The sequence below is a fragment of the Triturus cristatus genome, chromosome 1_2 (assembly GCF_964204655.1).
Source record: "Triturus cristatus chromosome 1_2, aTriCri1.1, whole genome shotgun sequence".
NCBI lineage: Eukaryota > Metazoa > Chordata > Amphibia > Caudata > Salamandridae > Triturus > Triturus cristatus.
Genome location: NC_140580.1, coordinates 466,372,323 through 466,396,088, shown reverse-complemented (window position 1 = coordinate 466,396,088; position 23,766 = coordinate 466,372,323). Strand labels below are relative to the sequence as shown.

Here is a 23,766-nt window from a genome sequence, read left to right as displayed (position 1 = left end):
TGTACAGTGCTTTCTAGGAGCTAAATCTGTAGTTGCATATTATGTGATCAGAAGGTGATACCCTGTAGGGGCTAGGTTTATGGTTGCATTCAATATGGCTGAACGTATACTAAAGTACACAAACAGGTTTTGCCAATTGTAAAATGCTTTATTGCTATAATAATTGCTATCAGAAGGTATGCACGAAGAGGTGCTGAGGCTCTGGTCTACCTCTCCAAAAATACTGGCATTGGTTTTCCACTTTCCCATTGTTTTTAATGCGTTTGCCTAATTACTGATTGTTGCACCGCTGTTCTTTGTTATCATTCATTTGCACTGTTTCATTTTTTATTTTGCCTGGTAGTTCTTTATTTTTTAACTGTGCTGCCTTTTGTGTTTATGGCCGTGTACCACATGCATTTGTTTTGTAAAAGCCTGGGTGCTCGAGCTGCCAACCTGTCAAATGTGAGTCTGGCAATCCAGTGGCGTAACATTAGTCCCCGCAGCCCCCCACAGTGCGGGTGCTTAGCTCCAGGATGCCCACTCTGACAATGTGCATATGCGGCGGGCTCCTGGTCTGAGAACTGCTGACTGGGTGGGGGGGCTCTATGTTACTTTGCAGGGGGCCTCCTCAAGATTTGTTAGGTCACTGAGGTAATCCTGTAAGAAACAGATTATGTGGGCAGTGTGATGTTAGTAAGGGCTCTCAAGAAGACTGTGGCACTGCTTCCTCTAGCTAAACTAGTAGATCCATAACTATAATGGAGAATGTTAAACTAAAAGCCCCACCTGCTTACTACAACCAGAAAAACACGAACATCAGCATCATGACAAAGCCAGTTGTAGAACTATGCTCATATGCGAAAGAATGCCAGGATCAGAGGAACTCACTGGACTGAGAGACATTAATTAGCCATGTGTGTGTCCCCAATGTAGTCTCTGAAAGAAAACAGGGCTATTTATTAACCACCGAGAGGTTGTGGCATGAGCAGCTGTATTTCAGTCTGGTGCAAAACCAACATCGTTTGCGCTTGCTTAATTCTGGTTGTCAAATATTCGTTTTGCATTTCGTGTCCTTCATTTCCTTACTTTTTCCTTTTTTTTGGCCGGAATGACCATTGCTCCCTCTAGTAGAATGGCACCTATTTTTATTTTGTCCCACACATTTGCATCAAACTATCTTCTCTTTTTCCTCTAATTATCTGCACATCTACTTCATTCACATTGGATTTCCCCGCTTTATATTTCTACCACATGCCTTTTCCTCCAAAGTGAAATATTGGAAGGTGCATAAAGGGATCAGTTTTCAATTATATCTGTAGTCTTACCTTAATGAATCCTCACAAATCATGAAGTTGTAACGCAAAAGATATAACACTTACTATAAAATGGAGAGTTCTAGCTTACTAAAAATCCTAATAATCTATTTTATTTTTATTAGTGTAATAAAGAATTGCCAAGTGAACGCTGATGCCAAAGAAGGTGAAATTCTTCCTCCAACAATCCATAAACTAATGAAAGGGTACAACAAGTACCTCCGTCCATTCTTTGACAGTAAGTAGCATTATATTCTGTCCGCTGTATATCTAACAATATGTACGAATGCTGTTAGAAGCAACTTCTATAAATGCATTTTAAGTGATTAGAAGGTGCAAAAAATAAGGACAAATTAATTAACTGCGTCTACAAATCTTTTACCAAACAGAAAACATACCTGTCTTTGTGATAGCAGTGCATTCTGACGCATGAATGCTATGCATTTTAAATGCTTCTAATTATTTGCTCATCAGTAAAGTGATATGTAATATTAATTCACTAATTTAAAGCTTTCATGAATCTATGCGAAAGCAGTGCTGTTTTTCCTATTTAGAGATATTTGGTTTTAATGTATATAAAAATGTGATAATGCAATATAACATAATTTTTAAGACATGAAACTAGCACTGGCAGAAAACGGATGCTACCTCTACAGATGTAAAACCATAGAAACAAATGGAAACACTATTTCTGCATGGTATTCCCCATTCAAGTCTTAACAGGCTTATTTATGGGATTTGGGAGTAGGGCAGCAGAGCAAGGTACCTTGCTGCACTGCCCTACGCCAAAGTAAAAGGGCAGGAATGCACCGTATTTAAGCAATACCGTGCATTCCTGTCCTTTCTACCTGCGCTGGCACCGTTTTGGTAGCCCAGCGCCAATGTAGGCACCTTTGCACCATGGTACAAGGGTGACCCTGTTGCACACAGGATTGTTTTTGTGCATTAAGGGGCATCTGCCTGCATAAAAACAATGCTAAGAGGCGTTTTCCTCTCTATGTGTGCTGAAGAAAAAAAAACATATTTCTACTTGTTATGCCTCACCTCTGGAGGCATATGGATTTAGTGCTTCCCCGGGTTTATATATTTTTTTAATTCTAGGGCAACGTCAAATTCAATTGGTGTTGCATGGGAAATCCCACGCAGTGCCCATGGAACGCCTCCGGGGCGCAGAGTAAGGCAACGCAGCACACACAAAAGTGGCAAAATGGCATTAAAAAAATATATTGTTTATGTACAGGAAAGGACACCTTCATGTACATAAACAAACCATGACATTTAGCTTTTTCCATGTGTGCTGCACAAGGCAGCACACATGGGAAAAGCAAAAACGAGGAGACATAATGCATTTCTCCTCTTCTGGCAACTTAAGACCAGGCTTTAGCTGGTCTTAATTATAGTGCTGCCTCCTATGTACACCACCCTTGTACATAGGGGGCAGTGTTAAAATGAATGGGTGTTGCAGTGGAATGCCCACTGCAACAACCACTGCCCACCCCTTTCACGCTAACCATAGTGTGAAAGGGGGCCTTATGTGCAAGGCAGCGTTAAGCCACGTTAAGGTGCAGCCCCTATGCCCACCACAACGTTGGTAAAAGTGACGTTGTGGTAGCGATAGGGGCTTATACATTTGCCTCCTGATTTCTTCATTTGTTGATGTTCAGAAAGTGACTTAAGACCTGATTATTGGTTATGCCCATCTGTTCGGGTCTGTTCTGGTGTTTCTGTGCTTGAGTCAAGTTATGTTTTTTCTTTAGTGTTAGGGTACCCTCGTTAAGGTATTAGTAGTGCTTTATGGATGCCAATAATAAGTAAAAAATAGATCTACAAATTCAAAGCGTCCCCATCTCTGACTGAGCATCCTGTGCTCTCCTAGCTGAAGCATACTACAGGAATGAGTTCCACAGCATTGCACTGTTGGCAGTACAAGTCTACAGAGGAGTCTGGTCGTGCATGGTTTTTAATTTGATTTGATTGAGTTCTTTAAAGAGGACATGAAGCATTGGGAAGGAAAGAATTGGAAAATGAGCAACAGCAGACGTCACTAGAACAATAAGGTTTCAAAATCGTCATTAAATAAAGGTGATCCTGACTGCTGCACAAAAACAATCGTAGGTAATTTCAAGGTTTTGATCAATGGACCGGAGAGTCCTACCTCCAGTGCATGACTCTTGAGATGATGATCAACAGATCGGCAAAAGGGCAGAGTAATGACAAGCCGATTAGAATCCAGGGACAGAGATCACTCACATTTTCAAGCCAAAGATATCTTGTGGCACAGAGATAAGCGTTTGAATTGCTCTCTGTTCTCAACACGCTACCGATGGAGATTGAGTAATATAGTCAAACTTGCAAAAGTGACTGCCCATTCTGACTGGGAACCGTTGCACTCATTGCAGAACTGAAACAATAGTGCTGCTGTCATAGCATGATGGGCTGACAGTGATCCAGTCTAGAGTGTCACCAGATGGCAACCAAAGGGGCATGTAAAGACTGAGGCAGGAGTGGTGAAACCTTCTTCAGGATACGGAGTACATGGAAGCAGGAGCTCATCACCAAATTCACCTGGTTTTAGGGAGATTTGCTGGTAACACCCAAGGCTTGATATTTGATGGAGGCAGAATGGCAGAGCCCATATAAAGGTGCCATGAAGAGTCATCCCAGTGTTCACGGTTGTTTCCAATCAAAAGTTGCTCGTTCTTGTGGGATTGAGATTTTGGAAATGTCTCCCCTTCCTCGAATGAATGTTATCCAGACAATTATGCAAGCAAGAAACAGAGCCAAAGCCATTGGAATCATGTCTGATGATTAGGTAAGTGTCATCTGCATAAGATAGGGCACTGCATCTACCTTGTATAGTAAGATCGAAAAGTCAGCATACTAAAACGTGCGCGAGAGATAGGAACAACAGATGTACTTTGCAGAGCGAAAAGGAGAAAGCAAGAGAGACATTTATAAACAAATGAGCCATTTAAGTACCATATCACCTATTATCCCCTCAACAGGGCGATACACTAGGATACCATGATCCACAGAGTCAAATGTAGCCAGGGGGGAGGATAACCCAAGAAGTATCACTGGCATATGCGATGCCTCTGAGTTAATCCACAGCATGAAGAGCTGTTAAGGGATTTCGAGTGGCAAACAGTTGTTTAGCAGAATATCTTGGTGCTTGAATGCTTTGTGGTAAAAAGTGAGTAGTAAAGAGCCCTTAGTTATGAAATCTAGTTTGCAGTTGAAAGCCAACTCTGGTTTCTTCAGAAAAGCATAATATCTCTGCCCATTCAGCTTGGCTGGAGACCATGCCATGACTCACAAAGAATTAGTGAACTAGGTGTTCCGTAGTTTATTTGTGCACAGTGTAGTCTTCGCGCACTGGACATTTTTATGCAAAGTGGCATCCAAAGTGGAGGATAAAGTCTTCAAAATTGGATCAGAATCCTTGAAGGGATTGATGGAATTTAACAAGATAGTTAAACCATTCCTGATGGCAGTCAGATGAACCTTTCTGCTGGCTCCTGGAAGGGTAGGAGAAATCAATTGTGAACCACAAGTTGGAGCATTGAGTTGGATCTAATAACGATAAGCCCATTTGAGATGGATGATACTGTGCAACTTTGGCCCGTCATCTTTGGACTATATAGAAGATGTAAGGTGTGGCCAGGTGTTTGGGAGCATAGGGAAGCCATAAGGTTCCACAATGTTAATCTGGATCACCCTGAGAAAGGGAGATGTGCATGTAGACCAGGACTTGAAATGACACGCGGCCTGCTCACAATTCTGAATCAACTTGGTCTGCTGCTCACTCTAAAAGCTCACTGTCCAGGTGCTGCCACCAATACAGAGAAGCAGAGAGAGTCGTATGAGACTATGTACAAGAAGACATGAACCTGAACTCATCAGCAGCTTCACCCGTAATTTGGTCATGAATGCAAATCCATCATTGAATTGGAAAAGCTGCATCAGCTCCGAGATTTCAAGAGCAAGAGGAGTTTCATGGCAGTGAGTGATTGATCTTAAAATCCTAAGATGGTTGCCTGACATTAACCCCTTCCACGCGCATGACGGAACCGTGTCGTCTTGAGCCACGGGCGGTGTGTGCTCATGACGGCGTGGTTCCATCATACTGCGGCCGCTCCGCCCACGCGGCACTAATTCCCCGCCTGTGAGGGCGAAATACTGAGTGGGCGGAGTTGTGACGGAACCACGCCGTCATGAGCACAGCTCGCCCGTGACTCATGATGGCGTGGTTCCGTCACGAGCATGGCGGCGCCGCGCTCACCCCGCACCCCCCCAGCGCCGCGGCGGAATTTGCGGCGCAGCGAAGGGGTTAAAGAATGTAGCTTGTGGCTCTGTGCCAGGCTGGACTGGTCCCCTCCAATACAACAGCAGTAGATGCCCTGACGTCCTGAGTACGGAGGCAGGGGTGGGTGTAGAGGGGGAGGAGTTACTCCACAAGTCAGGCGGGGAAAATCACTATAAAACCAGCAGCAAACAACACAAACAAAACACATACAACTGCGAAGCACCATGGAGGTAGCCGGAGAAGTACAGAGGACAACCAGAATCCCAAAAGCCCCATGGGGGACCAGCCTGGGACCATCATTGGGGAGACGGTGGCAGGAGTTGGGGGACCGGACACTGCACAACAGGACCTGAGCCAACAGCAACAGGGTGAGTAACGACCAGGGACTGGGGGGACAGGAGGAGATGGGCACAATGGCACACATGCACAATTAAGTATAGCACATCTGCAGACAAACCATGCCCAAGAGTCACAACTCCAACCAAGAGCCCAATTTACCCAAGTCTGCAACATCTCAGCACTGTATAAGCACAGAAGTGAAAGGCACACCACCTGAAAGGGATAAGGGCCCACAATATCAGAGCTGAAGGGGCAACTCACCCACAATGCAGCACAAACACACCAGAATCTGAGCACCACAACATTGTCAACCATGTGGTTCAAACTGCAACACTTTCACAACAGAACAGAGGACACAACTGCTGCCGCTTGTGTGCAGAAAAAGGCCATTCGCATTTGGCATTGCTGGAAACTGTGAGATGACAATGTACAAGTACAACCTCACATCCGTGATGGTGTAGAAATGTCAACTGTCCCCCATCAAATAGGCATCTCCTCACAAACAGTCACAATGTACATCGTCACGCAGTCTGTTATTAAACTTGTACAATGCGTGAACATGCATATGAGCACAATGTCAATCTGCATCTCCCCTTCCCATTGCAGAGGGAGAATAAACACCTGCTGCAGAGCAGACTCAACAACACAGCACTGATGATGAAGAGGACCTCCCCAACATCAACACTGATGCCCTCCAACAGCTCATGGACAGCTCTGGCCCCCCACCTCCAGGAGCAGGGCAGCCCAACCGCATCGAGGAGACCCCACCCCCTGCACAGACCACACAGCAGGAAGCACCCACCACCACGGTTGTCTCCCAGGACCCCCATGACCAACACATGGCCTTCCAATGCCGTGTGTTAGGGTGCCAGGAGAAGATGACTGATCAGCTGCGTGTGGGGTTTGACCTCATGGCAGCCAAACTAGATGCCATACGTGGGTGTCTAAGTTCCATCAGGGACCCCTTCCAGTCCCTAACGGACACCAACTGTCCGCTCCATGCTCTACAACAATCCATGGCTGACATCGCTGGAGTCATGACTCTGAGACAAGAACAACTGTCTATTCAGAGTGGCTCCAGCGATGTCACCTGGGAGTTGGGACACATAAGGAGAATGATGGAGAGCTTGGAGCGGATGCAGGTGGAAAGAATGTTTGCCACGGCTGCACACCAGAGAGATGTAGCTGGGATCTTCCATGCCCTGCAGATCCTCTTCATGGCATTGCTACCACAAGGCCTGGCGCAGATGAATGCTGCTGCTACCACGCCATCCACATTTCCGCCCCTGAAGTGTCAGTGCCACATAGTGCAGCAGACATTCCACCTCCGACCCCTGATGTACTGCTTCAGCTTCTACGCACCACTGAATGTGAATAAAACATTCTAATTCACACAGATGCGTCATGGCTATGATCAATCACGTATGTAAGTATGGATGAATATAGGGACAGTGATTCAACAAAAAGGTACGCCCTGGGTAATGCTATCAATGCGCATGTATGGCCATTACCCAGATAGGCAGTGAGACACATATTGACATTCAAATCAACAATCAACACACTTGAATACAAGTAAAGGTGTGTAGACTTTATTAGCATATGCGTGTCTGTATGGGCAGGATAAGTGCCACAACATGCGGACCAATGAAGCAGTATGTCAGAATGAGGAACGTTGCCAAGCACCACTGTCCACTCCGGGGGAGTACCTCACCTTTCACAGGTGTGTGTTAACCCGCATTGTTGTCCGCTCATGTAGTCGGAGTCCAGGCGAATGCAGCCATGTCCACTGTTGTCGTGGGATATGTGACCAGATCTCCAAGATGCAACAAGGTGTTGGGACATGTGCAATGGGTTCATATCCGTTGTGGGTGCAGTACATAGTTGCTCGTCCATGAAAGCGATTGCAGCTTCATAGGCCATCATTTCCAACATGAAGTCGTTGTCGACTTCATCAGGACTGCGAGTCCATCCATTAGCAGGTCCGGACAAATGTGCTGCGTCCACCCCCTTTCACCAATTAGCACTACAGCCCAACAGGGGAGCGGTTCAATGAGGTCACTGCACATGAGGATTTGTGCAATCTCCCATGTCCAGCTGCCAGCATGTATGCCAAGTAGCAAGGCATCCCATAAACGGGTATCATGGTGACACTCCTGGTCGTTTGCCAACGGGGGCACACACACATCTCAAAATCCAGTTCATCTACCGTCCTGTTGGATAGGCAGACATCCATGCACCACTCGAATATGCACGATCGACAATGCAACACAGGCAGAACGCAGGTGACGTTGGCAAGGTGGAAGCTTAGCCAGTAACTGACTTGCAGCACTGCCAATGGCAGTGCCCCCAGTAAATGCAGCATATGTGCATGGTACAGTTCCACGTGACAGGAGTTGTGCATGTGTCCCCGATATTCTGCCATTGCGTCAGTGGCTCTGGTTGAAGCGGCACTATTCTGACTTCTGTGGATGAAATGTCATAGCTCGGATAAATGAGTTGTTTTAGTGTCCAACGGTTGTACGCCTAGGATGGTGTGGGAGTAAGTGTGAAGGCCATTAATTGCAAAATAACTTCGAGCAAGGACTTCTGTCTGTGGGGGGTGTATATACATTGGTCTTTTGTCGGGCTGTGCATAGTGTGGGAGTCATCAACAGCTGTCAGGGGGTGCCAGGCACATGCAATTCCGAGGTCGGAGGACCAGAGGTGCTCCCGCCTGATAGTTCAGACAAAGGAGCTTTTATCTCTTATTATGGTTAGTCATCGGCTTGCATTCAGGAATTGTGAAGTGGCTTGTTGGAGGTGGGATGTGTGCGACTTTGGCATTCATGTTTGACATGTCTAGCATGTGGCAAATGTGCGGCATCACTGTGTGTTATGTTGCCTCACAGCTGCTCCTCCCTCCCCGTTGCATCACTTGCACTCCTAAGGCACATCTTTGTTATGCCTGTCTGTGCATGTCCACAAGCCTGACAATGACACAGTGATGTTGGCCGTTGAAGGTGAGCGGCCACCTGAGTGTAGGCCTATGGTAAGAATAGGGTGGACACAGATGTAGAGTTCATGCCTGGCTGAACTCGCGCTGCGAGGAGGACTAGGAATTTGGCTCATGCTGCGGCAATACAGATACACACAACACTTGGCATGTATGAGCCAAGACCCCGAGCGGTCCTGCGCTCCTTCGTTTCTCCATTCATGCGAGCCCGCCCTCCGGGTGCATGCTACATTGCAACATTGTTGATTGCGGGCCGGGAGACACTACAACAGAGACACATGCATTAGTTACTTCCTTGTCCAGGCCGGAACTGAACCACACCCAGAGCCCCGGGCAAATTCTTCACACCCCTACGCTGGACTGGCGTACGCCGGCCCAGCCCACTCCCCTTACGCTTACAGGGGGGACACCAAAGCTACATGTCCAAGGTTCAATCCACTGCCTGAGGTGAAATGGTTGTGTCCGCTGTCCACAGCACAACGTAATGTGGTAGGGCCCGGGCCCATCATGCATACATACTGACCACACAGACTTAGATAGTGGAACTGGCTACGGGCAGGTGCGCCTGGCCCCTTTTAATACCAGGGTCACATGTCCAGTGAGGCCTGTGCTGATGAGTGTGGGGTGAGTGTAAGCCAGCCCTAAGGGAGGGGTTGGTGCTGGCAACAACTATAACAGTGATTACCGGATCACACACAAAGATTCAATCATAAAGGGTCCAGGAATTGAGCTGCACTGAGGCAGGGATACCAGTTCTGGAATCACACACAAAAGATTCAATCATAAACGGTCCATGACTTGAGCTGCACTGAGGTAGGGGCACCACAGCTGAGCGGGCTCATGTGAAGAAATTGTTGTTGGTTCTGTCCCTTCGGGATAATCCTGCTGCAGCTGCAATGGGGTGTCTGAGAAGTTGGCCTGATATATGCTGTCCACTAGTTATAGTGGGCACCCTGTATCAGTCCAAAGAACCCTTTATGGTGAATAGGTTAAAGACAACCTTTATTGAAAGCTATCCTAGTGGTAGCTATGGAGAGCAGCCTTCAGGCTAAGTCTTGAAGGAATGTAAAGTAGCTTGTTTTACCAGTCTATAATCTCTTGAATGACCAAATGAAAGGACAACCACACCAGGTATATATTTAAAATATATGTATTTACGATAAAACACGCCCCTCTAGTCTCTTTATGAGACTGGAGTTTGAAGTACTTAAGTTACAAGTTAGCAATCAACAGTAAAAGCACAAATACACGTTTGGGCCCTAGGGGCGTACCAAATCATATACCAATAAAGTGGTATAAGAACCACGACTGAACTAGACAGAAGGCCTAGAGCCTGTAGAATCGCTGGGACCCCAAGGAACCGTCCAAGGTAGTGACACAGGGGACCCAACCGGGCCGTGTGCAGTGTGTGAACACAGCCGCAGGTTCCTGTTAGCTTCTATGGGCAATGTCGCGGTTGGAACTTTAAAGATTAGGGACACTTAGAAATGAGTCAGGACCAAACCCTTTTGGACTTAGGAAGTTCTAGGGCTAGCACCCACGGGAGCACCGGAGTACTCGCGTTACCTCACCCAGGGAAGCCGGGTGCATAGGTGTCTTTTGGTGTCGGGTCGCGTCGTCGATTTCAATGGAAGCTGGCGAAGAAGTGCTGCTGCCATGAAGAGGAGAAGTGTCCGAAGTGATCCAAGCCTGGATCTAGGATGGAAGGAACCTGAAAGCAGAGGGGACAGAGTCTGGGTCACTTACCACTGACCAAGGGCACGATTGACCAATGCCCACAGATGTCGGGTGCTTCAGGTGAGTTGACGGGTGTCTTGACCCTTCAGCCACGAGGTCCAGGAGGTGCCGATGACCACCAGGAGCTGGATTTCAGCTGTTCCGCAAAGCCTGTTGAGTGCTGCGGTGTTGACGATCAGATTGGACCAAACAAGCCTTGGCAACGGCAAGTCAATTGGAATCAGAGAAAGGCTGGCGGTGCAGACCAGCAAGGTCTGGGGGACTCACCCAGCAAGGGTAAGTCAGGGCACATCTGAAGCAACCAGGAAAGCCAAGTCAGAAGAGGAGTTGCCTTCGTGGGGACCCACTAGCCAATGGGCTAGCGATCGCGAAGGAGCCTCAAGCGGTCCCACTGGAAACTGGCCCACGGGTCACTCATGGAGTGGAGGCAAGAAGTCTTCAGTACAGGAGATGCTCAAGGGTAAGGCTACTCGGAGCCAAAAGCACAACTTCAAGGGAGACCAGGAAGATGATGGTGCTGCAAAAGTTCATGGTGTCCAGGGGTCATGGTTCCACCTCACCCATGATAGCCAGGGGCCTCAGCTTTGCTGTGGACTCAGGCTAGCCTTGGGGAAGTCTGAAAATCCCCCTCTGGTGATGCAAAGACTTCAGCATCCAGCGGGAGCTTCAGCGATGCAGACCAGTCAGTTGCTTATTTGGTGCCTACCAAGCAGGGGAGTCACTCCTTGACCCCAAGGGAGATTTCTTCAGTCTTCTAAGCAAAGTAGAACGTCGAAGGTCCAGGATATAAATTGCAGAGTTTCATCCAGGGCAATCTATAGTCGCAAGGACTGGGTTCCCATACTTATACTACGTTTGGGGGTTGGACATACTCTAGGGACCCACCTATGGGAGGGTTTGGAAGGAGGGGTGGTTACACCCATTTCCTTTGTCCAGTTTCACGCCAGAGCAGGGGCAGGTAGCCCCTGCAACCGGTTTGAACTGGACTGTGCACAGGGACACCAAGTGTGCCCCCAGTGCAGGACTTCAAAGCAGCAGAGAGTGCTCCCACCCAGCCCCAATACACATCTGCCTGTCTGGGGAGGTGGTTACGCCTGCCTGGGGAGGTGGTTACACCTCCCTGTGGCAGGAAACCTATTGTCCAGGCCTCCCCTGCCGGAGTTTTGGTCAGCAGCAGGAGGCCAGACCCGTGTCTGTGGCCGAGGCATCCATTTTGTGATGCCAGGGCTGTAGAAAGTCCTACCGGGTTAGACCAGTGTCAACATGTCTCTCCCTCTAGAAGGGTGGAATGCTACCCCCGCTGCCAGAACTGGTGGGGAGGGAGTAGTATTCCAAAGCGTTTGACACCAAACACAACATGTTTCCGTGCAGCCATCCCAAAGTTAGCATTTACCGCAAGGTTATAATGCACTTAAGAGTATATGGTCAGGCAGCACCGCAAACAGCATCAGAGGAGGTATTCCGAACACTGCAGAGGGGCCCTGCTCATGCAGGGGCACCCTCTCACATAAAAACAAGCACTCTGCCTTCAGGATTGTTAAGGCCTGCCATAGGAGAGACTTATAGGTTTTATATGTGTGTGCAATGGTAGTGATATAGGTAGCCTATACCACTGTAAGGGGTGCAAGCACCACCTTACCCAGGCTGCAGTAGCAGACATGTGGTGTCATTTTGGAGTGCTTCCCAGGGGTGGCATAATACATGCTTCAGCCCCTGGTAGGCCTCTGAGGTACCTATGCCCTAAGTACATAGTATACCATATACTAGGGGCTTATAAGGCACTCCAGAAGCCAATTAGAAATGTACCTAATGTACATGGAAATCATTTTAGAGAGGAAGCAGCTAGTCTGGGGTCCTGATTAGCAGGGATACAGCCAGACTAAGGTTGAAAAACAGTGAAACACCAGCAAAAAGTGGGGGTACCCATGTGAAGCAGATCCTACTCTCCTACAGGGTGTGGTACACCTGCCTCATCTTCATCATCATCGTCCCAGTTCTTCCCCACGACCTGAGGTGACATTGTTGCATCCGCCGTCCACAGCATGAAACTCAACCATAAAGGGTCCATGAGTTTTGGTGCACAGAGTTAGTGGCACCTGAAGAGCTGAGTGGGTGTGCAGCCAGCGATGATGGCTTGCCCTTGCAGGTCAGGACTGGATTTGATATATGTGAGCTGCTGACCGCAGTGTAGGCCGAAGGCAGCGTTTAGCTAGGGCCCATAGCCACGTGGCGTTGACTTGACCTGCACAGAGTTAGTTGCACCTGAAGAGCTGAGTGGGTGCGCAGCCAGCGATAATGGTGTGTCCTTGCAGGTGAGGATTGGATTTGATATGTGTGAGCCCTGCTGACTGTAGTGTAGGCCAGAGGCCGTGGCCAGTAAGGTCCCACAACTACGTGGCATTGACTTGAGCTGCACAGTGTTAGTAGCACCTGAAGCGCTCAGCGGGTGCGCAGCCGGCGATGATGGGTCGCCCAAACCAGCCGCACTCGAAGCAATGTCTTTTGTCTACTGGACTGCGTCATAAATAAATTAAGACTCGATTTGAATTGGGGGACCTGCTGACCACAGTGTAGGCTGAAGGCAGTAGTCAGCACACACATAACTCCTCCTTGCTGTTCCGCTGGGTGCGCTGGGGGCCTGTGACGCGGAGGCCAGCGATCGGCTGAGGAGGCTGGTGGTCACAGCGGCGTACTCGTGGAGGCTGAGGGGTGCCACCCTGGCAGACGCGTTGGCCATCCCAGAAGTGAACCACGCCCAGAGCCCCGGCCTAATTATTCACACTCCTACGTAAGACTGTCTGAGGTAACATGGTTGCTTCCACTGTCCACAAAACTACAAGCACCAGCAGTATATGTCCACATGGACATGTCTGTGCTCTGCATACTGAAATCTGTCCAGCACATCACTGCCACACTTGGCATTGTGTGAATTCTTATTCATGGGTGACTTACCTCCTTCTCACATGCTTGGTTTCCACCTCTCCCCACATTCTGCAATTGTGTGGCTGGGGGACATACCGTTTTCGGAAGGTCAGCTGTCTTGTTCTGCGCTGCCTCAGTGGTGGTCCGGGGGGTCCTGGGGTGGTGGCGGTGGGTGTTGTGGCCCTCTTGGGTCTCCGAGCTGCATGATCAGTAGCTCCATGACATGTGTTGGTCTTCAGATGTGGCTCTGGGCTGGGCTCCCTTTCATACTGCAGGTTGTCATCCTGCTTATACACCAGTAAAAGGCAGGTGTTAAATCCCTGCTGCTAACGCACCTTATTGCCTGTTTTTGGATTGCATCGCAGATCTGGCTGGAAGTTGTGTTTTCATGTGTTTTTGCACAGGAACGCCTACTCTGCATTTCATTAGCATTAGTTGTCGCTCTCATCCATGACGATGTTGTTTGCACTAGCTTGGGAATAGGGCGATAAATCTATCGCCACTTTTGCGTCACTAAAGTGCTGATAGATCGGCAATAAGTCCTTGAGAATATGCCCCGAACATTTGTAAAATGCCGCAAGATTCATGCACAAACTCTACCTAAACACGGAGGCAATAAAAAAGTCCTAGAACATTGTGTGACTCGCTTTTAAACTTCTCAGCGTTCTCTTGATTGTGCTACGAGACAGCCTTCTGAAGAACAATAACAACACATTAAATAAAAAAGGCTCTATAAAAGCTGCGATAAACCACACTACACATCTCAACAGTTGATTTATTTATTTCCCCCGGGTAATCTACGGTGCACATTTAAAGTCGTATAACGAAAAAACGATGTTTCTTATTTATATACACTTACTAGTACTCGCCGAAATCAATTATAATCAGGTTTTCAGCTCAGACAAATCACATTTCTCACACACAATTCTATAATATGCTTTGATTTTTTTTAGCTTCGTTTTAGTTGTTTTAAACTGGGCTCTCTTAAAATAAACTGTAATAGTTTTAACGTGAAATAATATGTTTTAGAGATTTGTCTTGAAACATCTATGTAACATTTTGTTTGGTGGAAAGCCTTGCTAGACAGTTAAATACACATTAATGCATGGCAGTATTGAATACTATTTGATAAGAATTACTTTTGTTGTCTAAAGTGCCAGCTTAGTGTCAGGTAAGTGTGCTATGGCCATCATGCAAGATAAATGGATCCCTGCCTCCTGGATAGTTATCAAAACAGACAAAAATGTGTTGTACGACTCCGTCAAACTCCTGGGCCACTGTGGCACTGCACCTGTTGCACTATTGATAACTACTTCCCGGAGCCAGGTCTTTACATGTTTTCTTTTTCTTTTTTAATTCCATAGAAGTAGAGTTTTGAAGATAAATAACTCAAGGTTGTAGGCCAAGCCGAAGGAATTTCTAAATATTTTAACCTGATATATACGTGTCTTATTTATTTGCTCTTCTAACCTTTGTGGTTGATGTACAGAAGGAATTTTTTATTTTCTATTTGAGGACTCTTGATAAAATTTTCAAACATGTTCCTGCACCTTTGGTAAATTTCAAGATCCCCTCATCCGCACCCTGAACTCATAGTTCCATTATTTATAAAAACCAAACCGTGTTCCTATGTAATATTTATTACTTGCTTTTATCAATTGAAAAATACTCTGATGTATGGCTGAGGTTGTAAATCCAGCAAATTGAGAAATCAATCAAGGTTCTCAAGATATGGTAAAATGAATATAAATAAGAGAAAGTTACATTTTTATGCTGTTGTATTATGAGTTTTATACACGCGGAATACATAGTTCTCTTCTACCTGATTTGCTGGCTTGCTGTTTAAGAGGATAACTGTTTCAAATTCCCGGTAAGAGAATCTTGCCACTAGTGACCTTGTCATGGTATTTGTGGTTAGATCCTGCTGCAGAGGTTTCTTGAAGTTCAAATTATTTTCTTTAATTCTGACAGCTGTTGTGACAATTTCACCGCCTGCACCTATTTGGAAATGAGAGGTGGTTGGTAGTGACATTGACCAAAGACATTGTGTGTCTGTACCTATTATCAAAGCCCATTGAATGTAAGCAGGAAAGGGCATATGACTGTTGGCATCTAGACTGTACTCTGATGGCAAAATAGCCCTGCCAGCCGTGCATATATATATAGCCTTGGACACTCAACCTGAATAAAAGAGGCAACAGCTGTCAACAGGGGACATCGATGTCACAGATATGATCTTCAGGTCTTCCCACAGGTGCTACTTTCTCCTCTTCAACCATGAGGAAGAGGAAAGGGCACGCTCTTCGGGTTTCAGTTATCATGGGATGCCAATCAGAGCTGCTTCCTAGGTTCCTACAGCCATCCTAGTGCTGGTCTACAAGGCACAAAGTCACAGAAAAAAAACAGATTATTTTTTTAATACAAATATAAGGCTCATTGCTCTCCTTTTTGACTGATTTTTACAGATAAATGTAGACAAAATCATATATTTTCCTGTCTGTATTTATTTTTAAATGTGGATAAAAAACAGAAAGTATGTTGTTTTTAAGTGATTCCAAATGACTACCAGGCCAATAGCTGTGCAGATTGAGAGGTATGGGGAATAAATAATAGTGACATTTTAGTAATGCGATCTAAACAGCAGCGGAATTGCAGAAGGGTGATACTAACATTTTCATGTTTTCATAGAAGTGTATTGATTTATTGTCTGTGGGTGATCCTATCATTGTAACCTGTCAGGAATTCAAGTAAGAGAGTACATTTATCAGTTAAATAAATGTGGAAATATCCTAGTTTCGGCTATATTTTTTCACAAAACTGAAATTAAATATGGATAAATACAAATACAATTAGCAAAAAATAAATATGGATAAATACAGTTGGAAATGTCCAAAAAATAAATATCATAAACACGTTTCACAGCTATAAAATACTACCACTTCCTCCTAGAAGTGAATGGGAGTGGAAATATTTGTTTGTTAGTCTATTTGTATTGGGAGAAACTAGCTGAAAAAGTAATGGGGAACTAGAAAATGTGGGTTGTGCATACATACCACTTAAAGAAAATCCAGAGAGTGGAGTAAGTTGAGGAGAGTGTGCATGGGGTCATGTTGATCTGAATTGACAGCGCGCATAATGAAGGTAAGTGGCCACATTCTATGTCCTGGGCAGTGTGATCCAGGATGATACATTGTGAGGTGCTGCATGAAGAGCTGGGTCTTGAGCTGCTTTCTGCAATGAAGGAGAGAAGTAGTCTGGCAGCGTTCCACTGTGATGCCATTTCAGATCCCTGGGGGTGTCATTGAAAAATGGCCAGATGTTGTGTTCTTTATTCCAGGATCTCCTGGACTATTCTGCTCCTGCTCTTTCTTCAAGCTTCACAAAGCCTTCTTGACATTTTGATCTTGGCAGCCAGGTTTGCTAGAGCGCCTCCACTGATTTACTTGTCAATGTTTCAGCCAACATTTGTAGACAATGGTGGCAGGCAGAGGGAGGTAATTGAAAACTTTGAACATGGACCTTATCCAGGGAACTTCTGGTGGTCTTTTGTGGCATGAAGTATCCTGAAGTTTGCTCTTTATTCGAGATTGAGGTGTCTTTGAGAGGCGAGCAAGCAGGATGTTGCCTCGGTTGAGGTGATAGAGAGCTAAAGCTTGTACAGTCATTGTCATTTCATCTCCCCAGAGGAAAGCAAGTTGGGGGCAGATGAGTTCATTTTACTTGCAAAGTGTTTTGGATTTGAAGTTGCTGCCTACATGGAAGCTCAGCAAAACCAAAGGGGATGATGGACGGAGTGTTGAACAATGCAAGCACTCACCCCCAGTCAACTGATCTGCGTTTAATCCATCATCATTCTTAAGCTCACTTCGTCACCCCAGTTCAGACATGGCCATGTGCAAATCAGTCTGACCCTGTGCCTCATGGGAACAGTCCAGCCCGAACTGCCAGGACCGGAAACAAGCATCCTGGGACCGGTTTCTGGCTAATCAGCCGTCATCAGCCAGGCTAGCTTGAATCCAGTGGCAAAGTGAGCAAGGGATCCACGTCTGGGCATACCCTGCCAACGTAGGGCGAACAAAGCAAAACCAAAGGGGATGATGGATGGAGTGTTTAACAATGGCTGGGTTCAAACTGGAATGGCATGGTGAGCAAAAGAATGATGGATTTAGGCCCAGATCTCTGTACTGGAGTAAATGTATGACATTGTTCTGCATTCTATCCATCAACTTTTGTTTTTTCATCTGTCACCCCGAGTGGGACCATATGCCCAGACGTGGGTCCTGTGCTCTCCATGCCACTGGAATCAAGCTCTCCTGGCTGAAGAGGGGTGAAATCCCGAAACCGGTCCTAGGATGCTTCTTTCCAGTCCAGAGAGGATCTGGCTTGGCAATTCGGGCTGGACTGTTCCCACAAGGCACAGGGTAAAGACTGATTTGCATATGGCTGGGTTCAAACTGGAATGGCATGGTGAGCAAAAAAAAGATGTATTTAGGCCCAGATCTCTGTACTGGGGTGAATGTATGACATTGTTCTGCATTCTGTCCATCAACTGTTGTTTTTGCATTTGTCACCCCGAGTGGGATGGGTATGCCCAGACGTGGGTCCCGTGCCTTCCATGCCACTGGAATCAAGCTATCCTGGCTGAAGAGGGGTGAAACCCCGAAGCCGGTCCTAGGATGCTTGTTTCCAGTCCAGGGAGGTCCTGGCTTGGCAGTTCGGGCTGGACTGTTCCCACGAGGCACAGGGTCAAGACTGATTTGCATATGGCTGGGTTCAAACTGGAATGGCATGGTGAGCAAAAAAACGATGGATTTAGGCCCAGATCTCTGTACTGGGGTGGATGTATGACATTGTTCTGCATTCGGTCCATCAACTGTTGTTTTTGCATTTGTCACCCTGAGTGGGAAGGTATGCCCAGACGTGGGTCCCATGCTCTCCATGCCACTGGAATCAAGCTATCCTGGCTGAAGAGGTGTGAAACCCCGAAACCGGTCCTAGGATGCTTGTTTCCAGTCCAGGGAGGACCTGGCTAGGCAGTTCGGGCTGGACTGTTCCCACGAGGCACAGGGTCAAGAATGATTTGCATATGGCTGGGTTCAAACTGGAATGGCATGGTGAGCAAAAAAACAATGGATTTAGGCCCAGATCTCTGTACTGGGGTGAATGTATGACATTGTTCTGCATTCTGTCCATCAACTGTTGTTTTTGTACATGGAAGCTCAGTTGTGGATTGACATCTTCCAGATGTATTTTTTCCAGCCATCATTGGCTCTAGACTTGTTTACTAACATATATTCCTGGGCATCGATGCTTTAAAAGCTGCAAAGACAGTCTGCAGTAGAGTGATATCATGACATAATTTGGATTTTAGCCATACTTGGATGTCATAAGTGAAGTTTGAAGTACATATCTGAAGTAGGGTACTCAGAGGTTTCATGAAATTGAAGATTATTTGTGAGATGGTGTAGCCCTGAGGAATGATACAGGTAAAGCAGATGGGCTTAAATCTACAGGGATTCATCTGGATCAACTATGATCCTCTTATTCAGGGTGAACATAATCACCGCATAATGGTTCTATGACATATTATCAGACTCAATACTATTAATTTGGAAAAATACTGCCCAAGAATATTGTTAATAAAATGTAAAGTTTCTATACTTAAGCAAGAAAAACACAACTATTGACTACAAAAATATCATAGTTAATAATAGCTAAAATACTCTAATATCGTAATCACCTTAAACATATAGAACTCTACTAAAATATTGAAAACAACATAGAGTACCAAATTAATACATAATAATACAATAATATATAAAAAATATATCTAAATTAAAATTCCATTAACTTTACATTTTATGTTTAATATAAAAACTAAATAACACAATAAATATTAAAATTAATCTATTAAATATATAAACACAAACAAATACATATATTAAAAAAAATATATTTAACTAACAAACAATAAAAAAACTAAAACAATAACATTAAATCAACATTTAACAAAAGTTTTAAAAAATCATATAAGGAATATTTATTTATTAAGCATAACATTAACTTAAATCTAAATGAATTTAAATTAAAAAATAAATATATATCACAATATTAACTAATAAACACTAACAAACATCCATCAAATAAGTACTAAACTGGCACATAATCAAACAACAAACAAAATAGCCAATAAAATTAAAGTTACAAATAATTAACCAAAACACTTTTAACTTAACACTATAAGAAGCACACAAAATGTACATTAATTTGCAACAGAAAGGCATGACCTGAAGGAAGCAACAATGCTGGACTCTAGATACAGAAATGTGGAATCTACCTACAAAAAAGAAAGCTAGACTTAAAAAGTAAGTAGCATAATCTAAATTAATTATATCTAAACAAAGATAACTCTAAAACCTAGAACTTAAACACAAAATATATATACTCCTCTATATTTCCCGAATATAGGAAGCATTGTCTGAGTAAATTCAAACACACACAATGAAAATAACAGAATCACCTCTCCAAACTGCAAACGCTACAAGCACACTATACCAAGTAGGTAAATCCTAGAAAACACACTATAAGACGAAAGTAAACCCTAGAAAAAAAAAACATATTATACATATAATTCTAATAAACACTCGTTTTTCAACAGGCACAAATCAAGCACCTATCCCATAAGTTGCTATAATAAACAAAGACTCACAGAAACATCACTTTAAAATAAAATAACATCATATCAGTAAGTATAAAATGAAAAAAGTTTAATGCATGTTTAAATATTAATGGCAATTAATAATGTAGTTATTACAAACATTTAATTTAAAATATAACTCTAGAATTTACAGATATAATTTTGCGAAGAGCAACTTTCATCATATCTCAAAAAGGAAAACTGTTAATATCTCATATGGAATATACTTACAGTCATGAGAGCACAAGCATACCAAATACACACTGGAAATGCAAAAAGTATTATTTGAAGGCTTGTTATGGGAGGGCTATGACTTGAAACAACCTAGTTCCTAAGAACCTATAGGAATGAAAGATCATACCAATAGTTCCTTACTACACTACAGTGCAACTCCCAGGAATTCCAAATTTAAAGAAATTATAGCACAATCCAGAAACTCAACAACTGGAAATCCTGTTGCTCCTAAACGTTCCAAGACATAAATATCCGCAATAACAACACAGAGTGAAAAAACACGAAACCAGAATAATAGTATATGCAATAGAAAACAACCTGCTAAAATTGATACAAATAAGAATGTGGACGATGGCTGACATATTTGAATCGTGCCCTCCACCACTCATACAGATTTATTACATACACGGTGAGTACCTATAAGAAATTGGACTACTGGTTGAGGGGAATGGAAAACCTACTGAAGCGACAACAACAGCCCTTGTCATGGTGAGCCACAAAAGTCACTAAATTAAACTGTTCTTAATCATCTGGTAGCTTGGCACCAAAGCAGTCAGGCTTCACTCAGAGGCACTGTGTTAAGGACGTATGTATGCAGCAAACAACATCACTAAAGTGAAAACACAACAGAGGAAAAATGCCAAATCAATTTAGAAATAAATGTTATGGGAGGGCTATGACTTGAAACAACCTAGTTCCTAAGAACCTATAGGAATAAAAGATCATACCAATAGTTCCTTACTACACTACAGTGCAACTCCCAGGAATTCCACATTTAAAGAAATTATAGTACAATCCAGAAACTCAACAACTGGAAATCCTGTTGCTCCAAAACGTTCCAAGACATAAATATCCGCAATAACAACACAGAGTGAAAAAACACGAAACCAGAATAATAGTATATGCAATAGAAGACAACCTGCTAAAATTGATACAAATAAGAATGTGGACGATGGCTGACATATTTGAATCGTGCCCTCCACCACTCATACAGATTTATTACATACACGGTGAGTACCTATAAGAAATTGGACTACTGGTTGAGGGGAATGGAAAACCTACTGAAGCGACAACAACAGCCCTTGTCATGGTGAGCCACAAAAGTCACTAAATTAACCTGTTCTTAATCATCTGGTAGCTTGGCACAAAAGCAGTCAGGCTTCACTCAGAGGCACTGTGTTAAGGACGTATGTATTCAGCACACAACATCACTAAAGTGAAAACACAACAGAGGAAAAATGCCAAATCAATTTAGAAATAAATGAATAAACAAATTAAGACCAAAATGACAAAAATCCTATCAGTAGAACTGAAGGTCTGCAAATTCAAAGTTTTAGGTAGATATAGCACCCAAAAACACAAAGCTGCATTTGTAGTCGTACGTTTAAGCCAATCTTGATGGATTGTGGTCCGGATACAGGGACGAGGTTAGTCCAGTTGAAAAGATACCTTCTCAAAGTCCAGCGTGAAGAGTACACTCTGATGCCAGCCAAGGGTCCAAGGCCTTAGGTGTAACCCTGGTTGGAGCTTGCAGAGTTTTACTGGAAAACTCTGTGAAATTCTGCGGAGTTCCGTGCCCTGCTGGCGTAACTTGCACCAAGTGAGACCTTCCTTGCTTTGTCTCACTTGGTGCATCAGTGCGACGCGTGCAACCCCACCACGTATTAAGGCTTCCTACCTGAGTCTCCTCCTTCACTTGGTGGGTGCTGCGCTGACTATCCAAGGCAGTGCAGCCCAGCCACCTGTCTTTCCTAGCCAACATGGCCTGCTTTCTGCTACTCCTGCTGGCTGCACTCTGCTTAGAAGCCTGAGCCTCTGCTGCTCCGGCTTTGAAGAAATTCAATGCCGGAGCCACCCTCAGCCAGCTTAGGGAGTGCAGCACCTAACCCCAACTCAAAGGCCAGCAAAAACTGCAGTGCACATGTGCGCGACATGCTCACTGCAGTTCTTGCTGGCCTTGAGTTGGGGTTAGCTGCTGCACTCACTAAAGTAACAGAAGAGGTAGTTGCCCCCCAAGGACCCTCAATAGCCAAGCGGACATGATCCCACTACTAGTAGTGCACCAGGAGATGCATTTGCAGAGTGGTGGAGGAAAGGGCATGGCTTTGGCAACCTCTTAGTAATGCTGCTGTGTGGCACTTACCTGAGGTAGCAGGAGGGGTAGTTGGCCCCCAAGGATATTCTTGTGGGCCAACTACCCCAATACAGTGTTCACTATTCCAGTTTACTCCACTCCGTTGTGCCACACTCCACTGTATGCCAATCAACAGTACACTATATTAGTGTACGATATCCTAATATATGCCCAATACAATACAATACTCCACTCTATTGCACTCAATTGTAGGCCACTACAGTCTACGCAAATAGACTCTACAATATTTATAGGACATAACTCAACTTTACCCCACCCCACTCGATGCTTTCCCACTGTATACAACATCGAGGCTGAAGAACATGGTGGCTTCCCCGCGAAATACAAAGCAGCCTGAAGGTGAATAACGAGCTGTTGTCATCAATCATCACCCGCCAGAATTAAAGAGCTCCCTGACAGATAACACAGGAATGGAGAGGATGTGGCACAGCGGCCAGAGCTGCAGCCTTGAGAGCTGAGGATCCCTGTCTGAGTCTTGGTAGTGCCGCGCAACATTTTGTGATTCCACGCAAATCACTTAATCTCATTGGGTGATACATTGTTATATAAATATGCTGCAAGAGTAAAAGGCAAAACCTTTTGAAAATATAGTTCCACCAAAGCGGATGTTAACAGTATTTCGGATGTGGGAAACTGATAAGAGAAGCAGATGAGGAACAAGCATTAGTAAATACAGAAAAATATGCTACAGCCAATAGAAATGGAGGAACAATTAAGTGGCGCACACAGGAACAAATGAGGAAAGAGAGGAGGGTGGATGTAAGTGCCTTTAAAGTTTATGTTAAAAACAATACATTTCTCAAGCCTAAAAACAAAAAAGCTAAAATAATGGTCTCAGACCGAGAAGACAGTGGAGAAACAGCAGGGGATGTCTGTGGTTTTTGGTGAAATATTTACTAAAGTCTGTTGACATGTATGCCTAGTAGCTACAACTTTCCTTTTTGAAGAAAGGTGAGGGTAGAGCAGGAGACAAAGTTAAAGAAGCATTGTCAAAGCCAATAGGTCTAGCTTTTTTTTAATCAAAGTGCATTTCGTGGCCTGCCCACCCTTACAATCACGTATAAACACACACACAATTTCACCCATCGA

General features: G+C 44.7%; 1 protein-coding gene across 1 annotated transcript in view; it reads left to right on the top strand.

Annotated features, from left to right (window-relative positions):
• The window catches only part of LOC146867498 (gamma-aminobutyric acid receptor subunit pi-like), a 624,891-nt gene that overhangs the window by 377,706 nt on the left and 223,419 nt on the right, over positions 1-23,766 (top strand). The window contains exon 3 of the mRNA XM_085614996.1: positions 1,421-1,533. Within this exon, the coding sequence (XP_085471122.1) occupies positions 1,421-1,533 (113 nt within the window). The remainder of the gene's footprint in view (positions 1-1,420; positions 1,534-23,766) is intronic.